This window comes from Salvia splendens, chromosome 6 (assembly GCF_004379255.2).
Source record: "Salvia splendens isolate huo1 chromosome 6, SspV2, whole genome shotgun sequence".
NCBI lineage: Eukaryota > Viridiplantae > Streptophyta > Magnoliopsida > Lamiales > Lamiaceae > Salvia > Salvia splendens.
In genome coordinates this window covers 4,340,696-4,351,342 of record NC_056037.1, presented here as the reverse complement: position 1 = coordinate 4,351,342, position 10,647 = coordinate 4,340,696, and the positions used below count along the sequence as shown (strand labels likewise).

The window sequence follows — 10,647 nt, the reverse complement described above, 5'->3', positions numbered from 1 at the left end:
AGTCCGTCTTATAAGAATATGCAATATTCAATTTTGAAAACTCTTTTCTCGCACATTCTCTACTAACAATACTTTAATTACTTTTTCTCTCTATATCTTTTTTACTTTATCAATTTTTCATTAAACTCGTGCCGAACTTAAAGTGCATATTATTTGGAGGCGAAGGAAGTAGCATATACTCCTACATTAAAATGGGAAGAGGCGCGAACTATTCAATCAAGACTGACTTTTCCTTCCCAACATCGTCATTTCAATTCTTCATCATCATATACAGTATACACACAGTGACACTGTAGGTGTGGGTGGATTTGAAAAGAATGGCTCGGCGACGGCGAGGAAGAGGAAGGAGTTTTGCTAGTGTGGAAGGCGCAGAATTCTTCAAAGTGTATCTTCCTAACCTCAGCTCTCACCAACTGGTGCAACTCTCCTCTTCTTCCTTTGTTTTTCTACTCTCCATTTTCTCTTTATTAGTAGTGCCTCACCAAAATAATTCATCTGTTTACAATCTTCCAATTCTGTACTCCACTTTTCATTTGATTTCAAATCTTGACATGTAAATTTAGTTTTTACTCCATATCTTTGCATGTTCATATCTCCTTGCTTATGAAAACCCCCTTTCTGCCTAATTATCGTGATTGTGAGTAAATTGGGCTAAATTGTGGATTTTGTAAATTAAAATGTTGTTTTCATCTCTGTTCTTGGACAGCTGATACCACCAGATTTCACCAAGGGCTTTAGAAAGACACTGAATGAAAAGGTCATACTGAAAAACAATGCTGGTAAAACATGGTCTGTGGAAGTGAAAGAAACTCCTGATGGGATCTTCTTCAAGGATGGATGGCAGATGTTCGTTGAGTATCACGGGCTGAAGGTCGGGGAGTTCTTGGTGTTCTGTTATCGCGGATCTTATTCGTTCCTTGTAAAGATATTCGGTATAAACGGTTGCAAGAAGGAAAGCTTGGGTCCAGATAACATTGTCAAAACTGAAGAAGGAACTGATGAGGAGACGAAACCAGACCGGGCTTCTAGGAAGCGTGCATGCCCACAGGGCAAGGATCATTTGTCGAGCGTTGGTAGAAGAACGAGTAAAGTTTCGAGAAGGTTAGGCATTTGGTCGTGATGAGTGATATCTCTTCATGGAATTGTAGTATACCGTTTTTCATTTTATGAGAAATTGCAGGTTTAGAGAAGTGAACAAAGTAGAAGAACAAGTTGGTGCATCTGAACAACCAGACAACAGGAAGGTGTCTAAAAATACAGTGCGAGTCATTCCAAAACGCCCGTCTTTTGTTTCGCCTCCTAGCCGTTCCAAAGTGCTGGTGAGTGCTTATTCTCATGTAGAGTTTGGGGAACACTAAGAAATATTTCAGTACTTTATGAAATTTGAAATTGTGATCAGAATTAGCTAGAAGATTAGATTAGTTGAGATGTACAACTCACATTGACATATCCTTCTTGATCTCTTCACTGATATATCTTCACTATGTTTCCTTGTATTCCTACTTCAGTTTATGTGATGTTTTTGGTCGGTTGCAGAGAATCCCAGATGAAGTGACGAATAACGAGAGTGTCCATTTGGGGGCGGAAATGTATCTGCGAGGTGCAAAAGGGAAGGAATGGCCGGTAAAAATCTTCACACTGCACAATGGTCCATCGTTTCTTGGCTAGGGGCTGTATGGGTTTCAGACGGACAACAACATAGGCCGTAAAGATTGCTGCAAATTCACATTTGGGACTCAAACAACAATTGATGTCAAGATCTTACGCAACTCAAAGAAATCAGCTCGTTCTTAGCTTATGCACTGCCATCTTTTGGAGCTTGTTCATCTATCTTTTGTGCCTTGTGCAGAGACATTATATGTTTTCTTAGTGCTGGACCTTAACTGATTTCAGAATAGTATAAATTAATCAGACTGTGTAACTCTATAATTATAAGACATTTAGATGGAGTAAGCTAGTGGTATGTATTAGTACATACTACTATACTAAAATATGAAAAAATACGACAACTAAAACGGGTGAAGTTGCACTGACCACTACACGGGAAACCCAGCATAAGGGTAAAAATACAGATTCATAAGCACAATAAATTATCACCAGAGAAATTTATACAAAGTTTAGACATTGATAGAAAGTAAGATACTCCTGCACAAACATTAACGGATACATATAGCAAGCCAAAGAAAGAGTCAGAACTTGTGTTTTGCACTTGATGCATCAAGATTGTGTTTCCAGTGCTGGAACAGGGCTGGGTTCACGGCCATGTACCCTCAGCCGGTAGATGCACGTATGAGAAGTACTCCCGTGGTTGGAAGTGAAATCAAGCCTGATAATGTCGACAAGATTAGAGGCCGATGACTCCACCTTGTAAGTTTGAGCGTTGCTCTTCTGAAGGTCATAAGTGAATTCAGTCAAGAGGAACATCTTCTCAGCAACAATTTCTGAATCAGTTTGCAGCCATCCCGACACTCTACAGTGCTTGGGAGCACTGGACCTGTCGTAAGCCACACTCTGTTCATAGCAGACAAGATCAAAATGTAAGTGGACATACTTTCTTCATCTCAGATTTTCCACAATGAGAAATGAATTAACTTTGCAACCTAGAGGAAACAGATATGATAGTTGGTACTCTTCTGAAGCAACTTCTTTTGCAGAAACTACACAACGTTACATCACAAAACTACTACATGTAGATTTTGTCCCCTGGGACATTTTTTCAAGGAAGAACCAACATGCTATGAGCCATATAACAATAGATATTAACTCTTCCGCTTAACAAGATAAGATTCAGCATTACTCATAACATACGGCAAAAAAGCTTCAGTAAGTCTTCCTGCCCACCAACATGATGTTATCCAGTATCCACACAATAGTAAATATTTCCGTGGTTAAGAGGCTACACCAGTCAAAGCTATTGCTAGAGTAACAGTGAAATGATGTGAATATGAACATATAGCATAACATAACGCGCTGTGATACAGTTAAAGAGTGGAGAACGTATAAGAGGGGAGAAAGAGAAGTGATATGGCCGACTAAGTAGCAACAGCAAGAGAGAAGATTTCAAATTAATTTGTTAGCATCAATTTCTCAGGTTGTTAGGTTGTTAAGTTAGTTCCTATTTTCTTGTATTTTGAATTTCAAGTAGCTGAGATAGAAGTCTATAAATAGAGAGAACGGGCAGAGAGAATGCATCTCTGGACGTGATCACAATTGGACGACTTTTGTCGTAGGGCCTCCTCGCGAGGATTGTTTTCTAGTTCTTCCATATTTCCAGCAATAATAATCTCCGTTCCTTTTCCTTTATTCCAGTATATTCAGCACATCTCGTGCTTCTTTGTGTGGGTAGTCTTTACTCCGTAACAATTGGTGCGGTGAACGATGGTTAACTCTAGGGGCGATTCACGCCTAGACGGTGTGGAGAAGGCTATCGACAACCTCAACGCCCATGCCCAACAGACTGATGATAGGGTCTTGGCGTTGGAATCCAAACTCGATTCCATGATAACCGAGATGCGCGCGGGTTTTGCGTCCCTCACTCCAGGTTCCAAAATACCCCCGGAGGCCGACGCAGCCTCTGAAAATCTGGAGTCCAATTCAGTGGCTGGGGGGTACAAACCACAGTCACCCATGCCGACTTTCGACGGGACAGATGCCCTCGCATGGTTGGCCAGGGCAGAGCAGTACTTCCTAATCTCGGAAACACCAACCGAGAAATGGGTAGGCGTAGCAATGGTAGCCTTGGCAGGCCGGGCCTTTCCATGGTACCAGTTATTGCGTCAACGAGTTCCAAACCTCTCGTGGACTCGATTTGCGCGGGAGTTGATGAAGCGATTTGGTGGAAACGGGGCGTTGGATGAATATGAAGCGTTCGCTGCGGTTCGTCACACCGGCTCTCTAGCTGACTACGTCGCGGCGTTCGAGGCACGCCTCGCGCAGGTTCCGGATATCGCTTCCCATCAGTATCTCGGGTTCTTTATGGCAGCCCTTCGCCCGGAGGTACGCCTCCAGATGAAAGCAGCAAAGATCACCACCTACGAGGACGCGGTTGAACTAGCCCTCGATATTGACCTGATGGCTACGACCCACTCCCCTAAACCACCAGTTGGTCAATCATTCACGCCGGCGGCCATGTCGCCCGCCCAATCATCCCGGCCGGGTGCCAGGGGTCCTTCCACGGCGACCTCCCACTTATCATCGACAGCCTCTTCTCGACCGGGGAACCAACGCTTTCGAAGCATGTCACAAGAGTATAGGAAACATATCGCGGCAGGTACATGTTTCAGATGTGGGCTGAAATTCGGGCCGACTCATCGGTGTCCGCCCAAAACTCTCAATGTGCTGGTCTGCGAGAATGACGACGAGGTTTTCGCGGAGGAGGAATTCGAGGGGGCTGCTGAGGACGTCGAGCTGCAGATCTCGGAATTATCGCTGAATGGTCTGGACACGTCAAAAACGATGAAGCTATTTGGAGAAATTGATTCACATAGGATCAAAGTCATGGTGGATAGTGGAGCTAGTCATTGCTTTATCTCAGAGCAATTGGCAATACAACTACAGTTACCAATCACGCCAACCAAGCCCTACTCTGTAATATTGGGCGATGGAACGTCACGTCAAGCCGCGGGGCTCTGCCGGAGGGTGCCCTTGGTTTTGAACAGGGAGAGCTTTGCGGTATCATGCTATGTGTTTCCTCTCCGCAACATCGACGTCATCCTAGGGGTATCATGGCTCGAAACCCTGGGGTATGTCTTGGCAAATTGGCAGCACTCCTCGATGGATTTCTCGGTCGAGGGTCGACCCGTATCTATCAAAGGCGACCCGACCCTTATGCGGCGCGCGTGCTCAACACAGGACCTACGCTCCCTGGAGGACGGGGATTGCTGCTGGTTCCTTCGATCAGTGGAAAAGGAGTCAACGGCGGTCTCTTTTGGCACAGGCACAGACCTGTCACAGGCTGCACGCTCCCAGCTACTACAACTCTTAACCGCTTTTCCAGCAGTCACCGATTCAGCCGGGGGTCTGCCACCGAGTCGCAGCATCGACCATCAAATTCCGCTCCTACCAGGTACAGAGCCGGTCTCGGTTCGACCTTACCGCTATAACCACGCACAGAAGGATGAAATGGAGAAGCTAGTAGCAGAAATGCTGGCTTCCGGAGTGATCCAGCCAAGTACCAGCCCCTACTCCAGCCCGGTCCTACTTGTACGAAAGAAAGACGGTTCGTGGCGTTTCTGCGTCGATTACAGGGAATTGAACAAGCGGACGGTCCCCGATAAGTACCCCATTCCGGTCATTCAGGAGCTCCTCGACGAATTACATGGCGCGAGATGGTTCAGCAAGATTGACTTGAAGTCAGGATACCACCAAATTCGAGTGGCTGCCAAGGACGTTCACAAGACCGCATTTCGCACGCATTCAGGCCATTATGAGTTTTTGGTGATGCCGTTCGGCCTCACCAACGCCCCGGCCACATTTCAAGGCTTGATGAATGACATTTTCCGGCCAGCCTTGCGAAAGTTCGTCCTAGTTTTCTTTGACGATATCCTCATTTATAGCACATCTTGGGAGGCACATCTGCAGCATCTTCAACATGTTTTTCAGGCCCTCCACGCCCACTCCCTCGTGGTCAATCCCAAGAAATGTTTGCTGGGACACCATAGTGTGGAATACCTTGGTCATATCGTGTCCTACGAAGGGGTGAAGATGGACCCAGCGAAGGTTTCTGCCGTGCTACGGTGGCCGACGCCCTCGAACTTGAAAGGCGTAAGGGGTTTCCTCGGTTTAACCGGCTACTACCGCCGTTTCATTCGTGATTATGGCAAGATAGCAGCCCCCCTCACCGCCCTTCTACAGAAGCCGATAGACCCAACCGCCAAACGGGCCTGGACATGGCCAACCGACGCAGCCGCCGCATTCGAATCTCTTAAGGAAGCACTGACGTCGGCACCTCTACTCCGTACGCCAGATTTTACTAAAGATTTCGTTATCGAATGTGACGCCTCGGGTCGGGGACTGGGCGCGGTCCTAATGCAAGAGCGCCAACCGGTTGCCTACTTCAGCAAAACACTGTCCCCCCGATGGCTCGCAAAGTCGGCCTACGAGAAAGAGCTGATGGCCCTAGTTTTATCAATCCATCATTGGCGCCCCTACCTACTCGGCCGCCGCTTTGTCGTCCACACGGATCAACGGAGCCTACGTCAACTCTTGGCCCACCCATTGGCTACTCCGGCTCAACAGAACTGGGCTGCGAAACTGTTGGGCTACGATTTTACGATCGTTTACAAGGAAGGCCACCTCAATAAAGCTGCCGACGCTCTCTCCCGTCGCGATGAAACAACACTACAACTCGCAGCTGTGTCGAGACCATCCTGGCCGGAATGGTCCACCGTCCAAGCCACCATTCCCGCCGACCCGACTCTGGCTAGAATCAAAGCTGACTTGGAGGCAGGGCGTCCTTCATCTCTCCACTACGAGCTGATTCACGGGACTCTTTTCTACAAGGGACGGATCGTGGTGCCTCCACAATCACCATGGATTCAGAAATTGATTGCCGAGTTTCACACCACACCAACCGGGGGCCACTCCGGGGCCTATCGCACTTACCGCCGGCTCGCATCGAACGTGTATTGGCCTGGGATGATGCGGCAGGTCACTGCCTTTGTTGCGGCATGCGCAATCTGCCAGCGACACAAGTCCGACACCAAGGCGCCGGCGGGTCTCTTACAACCCTTGCCAATCCCGGAACGAGTTTGGGAGGATATAAGCATGGATTTCATCTCCGGACTACCTAAGGCGGGGGGGTTCGACTGCATCTTCGTCGTCGTCGACCGTTTATCCAAATATGCACACTTCATGGGCTTGAGGCACCCATTTTCGGCTCGACAGTGGCTGATACATTCACAAGGGAAGTTGTACGCCTCCATGGCATCCCTCGTTCCATCGTGTCGGATCGAGATCCGCTTTTCTTGAGCTCCTTCTGGAGAGAGCTTTTCCGCGCGATGGGAACTAAGCTGAAGATGAGCTCGGCATACCACCCCGAAACTGATGGCCAAACGGAGGTACTAAATCGGTGCCTGCAAACTTACCTCCGTTGTTTCTCATCAGATAGACCGAAGCAATGGCACAAGTGGCTATCTTGGGCTGAATTCTGCTATAACACGAGTGCCCATTCTTCCGCGGGAACGACGCCTTTCGAGGTGGTTTACGGCCGACCGCCCCCGACCATCCATGATTTCCTACCCGGTGAAATCAGAGCTCAGGCGGTTGTCGACACACTCCAAGCTCGCAACGACGCCCTGGAACTCCTGCGCCACCACCTTCAACGCGCTCAAAATCGGATGATTGTCGCGGCTAACAAGCGCCGTCGCGATGTTCACTTCAACATCGGCGACATGGTCTACCTGAAATTTCGACCGCACCGCCAGTCCACACTCCTTACTGTGCGAAATAGGAAGCTAGCACCGCGCTACTTCGGCCCATTCCGGATCAGGGCACGCATTGGCGGCTCTGCGTACCGTTTGGAGCTCCCCACCTCCGCTCGAATTCACCCGGTTTTCCATGTCTCCTTGTTGAAACGAGCCATTGGGGAAGAAACAGCTGAACCAACGTTGCCGGAGGGACTGACCGATTACGAACCCCCAATCTTACCGGAGCGGGTCCTGGACAGACGGGTGTTGGACCAAGACGGAGAGCAGGTAAAGCAGGTCCTGCTAAAATGGGATGGGCTAGACACTGAGGAGGCGACTTGGATGGATGAAGCTGATGTTTGTGGGCAGTTTCCTTTTTTCAGCCTTGAGGACAAGGCTGTTTTGACGGATGGGCCAGTTGATACAGTTAAAGAGTGGAGAACGTATAAGAGGGGAGAAAGAGAAGTGATATGGCCGACTAAGTAGCAACAGCAAGAGAGAAGATTTCAAATTAATTTGTTAGCATCAATTTCTCAGGTTGTTAGGTTGTTAAGTTAGTTCCTATTTTCTTGTATTTTGAATTTCAAGTAGCTGAGATAGAAGTCTATAAATAGAGAGAACGGGCAGAGAGAATGCATCTCTGGACGTGATCACAATTGGACGACTTTTGTCGTAGGGCCTCCTCGCGAGGATTGTTTTCTAGTTCTTCCATATTTCCAGCAATAATAATCTCCGTTCCTTTTCCTTTATTCCAGTATATTCAGCACATCTCGTGCTTCTTTGTGTGGGTAGTCTTTACTCCGTAACACGCTGTTTCTATGTTACAAAAAAAACAAATAAAAGCCTATCAAGCACTTATTGTTATTGTGATTTCCTAAAATACTAATAACCACAATGTTTCAAACATGAGTTATGCATAAATGAATGCATTCCCAAGTTAATTTAAGCCAAAGAGAAGGCAGGTGTTTTGGAGTTCTTGGAGGATCTTGTATGCCTTAATTCCATTATTTAGTGCCATCAAATTAAGCTAAGATCTCTTTCATGAGAAGTTCATGGAATGGTATCTTATACTACCTCTGTTTCAGAATACCTTCAGTCATGGCAAAAATTAAGCCAATAACTCTTCATCCCAAAGTACTATGAAAGGCAGAAAACTACTAAGTTATAGCATAGCCAATCGCAATTGCTACATCAGATGATATGTCCTAGAATAGTGTTACATTATCTAACATAAATATTGGTACATATATGCTTATGCAAGCCATGTAGACTATCACAGGAAGCTCTTCATTTTAAGTTTAATTAAGCATGGGGTCTTGAGATAATTACTCATTGATTCTCATATTCTGTCTAAAACATATACCAACACGGAATTTTTTTTCATAATGCCTTCGGGTTACAGTCAAGTCAACCATATAACATGTACTTAAGTTGTCAGTAAAGCTCGAATTCTCACTCATCTCCACACTTAATTTTTTTCGGAAAATCATCTCAACGCTTAATTATACTGGAGTATTAATTAATTATGTTAACATTGAGGCAATATTATCTTTATCAGAGATCCTCAAAAAATTTGACACCTTTTCTTCAACACTAATTATTGTCATCAATCAGGCTAATGATAAAGGCAGTATATGGTCATATAGATCTAACGATAACGAATTAAAGCACATAAACTGATGCAAATTCAAATATGAGAGGAGACAGTTATTACCTTAGCAACATGTTCGAGAGTCACAGCTTCTGGTACAATGGCAGTCCTAAGCCTGATCTCAACAAACCCACTCCCCCCTTTAAGAGCAAAGCATTGACCAGGCTCTCCAAAGCTTGGCCTAATCATCCTCTCAGCTTCAGCGCTGACCCTACTCCGCTGCAACAACCAACTTGCACTGCCACCGGCTTTCCCACCATATGGCTCCGAATGCTTCACTACCCTCGCACCACCAGACACCAGTGCATAGTCCACCATTCCCAGACCATCAGCGGCATGCTTCTCAATTTCCTTCAACACAACCTCCCTTGCATACTTTCTTATATCATCAACATTAACTTCAGTCTTATCACCTTTCCTGGTCTTTTTGAATTCCTCAAAAAACTCACTGAACTCTTCCTTCGATAGCAAGCTTTTACTTCCAAATCCATCAATAAACTTCTCAAAAGCATCAGACCTAACATCCAACGCCTTCAACTTCAAATCAACTTCCGCCTCCTTCCTTTCAAATTTTTCGTCAAACTCCTTCCTCACCGAACTAATACCATCCTCGACTTTGTGGTCTAGCGCATTCATCTGAACTTGCATCGCCTTCATCGTCTTTGTAACAAATTTCTCCACCTCTGACAACTTCCCTTCGAAATCCCCAGACATTATCGATAAATCTCCAACATCACCACCGGAATTCATCACTGTCCACCGAACCATCTGCACGAAACCAAGTAAAACCACCACCAACGCCAGATTCTTAGTGAGAATGCTGACCACAGTCAGCCAGCGTGGCTTAGTCGCCTTTTTGGCCACGCCGGACTTTTTTGCCTGGATTTGGGCGGATGAAGTCTTCCTCGCATCCCTCAGAATCGCTGCGGCAGTGTCTCCGGCGTTGGTGGGTCGAGCGTCAGAATCGGTTATTACTGCGGCGGCGGCGGCGAAATCGGAGCCGCCGCTCGGGAAATTTTTTTCAACCGCTCGGCGGCGAGTGACGGGCCCTTGATGAGCGCTGACTGAAACGGTAGAGGCGGACATTTGTGCGATCTCGAATCCGATCGGAAGTGAGTCGGACTTCGGAGTTCAATTTGTGAGGATTGATCGATGAATTTTGAGCAGTGCGTAGCGTAGAACCCTAGAGAGAAAAAAGAGGGAAAACGAAATTGAAAACACACGGTGCCTGTGTGTGTGTGTGTGTGTGTGAGAGGGGGAGGGGAGAGTAGTTGAATTTTTAATATATAAACTGAGAGGCGATTTCAAAATTTGAATTGTTCCTATTTCCTAATAAAATCTCATTAATTGCCAAGAAATTGTCTATGTGCTGACTTCAATATTAAAAAAGTCCAATAGATAATTTTAAACACATTAGAGCATCCACAATGAGGCGGACGATAGCGCGTCCGGAGCATCTACAATGGGGCGGACGATAGCGCGCCCGATGCATCGGGCGCGCTATCGTCCGCCACTGTGGGTGCGCGGACAACGGTCGATGCGTCGTCCGCGGACGAAGCGTGGACGATAGGGCATCGTCCGCGCCATCGC

At 46.6% G+C, this 10,647-nt stretch overlaps 2 protein-coding genes across 2 annotated transcripts; one reads left to right on the top strand and one right to left on the bottom strand.

Moving 5' to 3' along the window:
• The first annotated feature begins 228 nt into the window (after positions 1–228).
• On the top strand, positions 229–1,921 carry LOC121806889 (putative B3 domain-containing protein At5g66980). Its single transcript, XM_042207060.1, has 4 exons — positions 229–416; positions 707–1,101; positions 1,181–1,319; positions 1,537–1,921. The coding sequence occupies exons 1-4, from the start codon at positions 318–320 to the stop codon at positions 1,666–1,668; spliced, it is 765 nt and encodes a 254-aa protein (XP_042062994.1). The 5' UTR covers positions 229–317; the 3' UTR covers positions 1,669–1,921.
• Positions 1,922–2,055: 134 nt separating this feature from the next.
• On the bottom strand, positions 2,056–10,330 carry LOC121806888 (SUN domain-containing protein 1-like). Its single transcript, XM_042207059.1, has 2 exons — positions 9,121–10,330; positions 2,056–2,511 (listed from the first exon to the last, which is right to left on the bottom strand). The coding sequence occupies exons 1-2, from the start codon at positions 10,141–10,143 to the stop codon at positions 2,218–2,220; spliced, it is 1,317 nt and encodes a 438-aa protein (XP_042062993.1). The 5' UTR covers positions 10,144–10,330; the 3' UTR covers positions 2,056–2,217.
• Between the last annotated feature and the right edge of the window lie 317 nt (positions 10,331–10,647).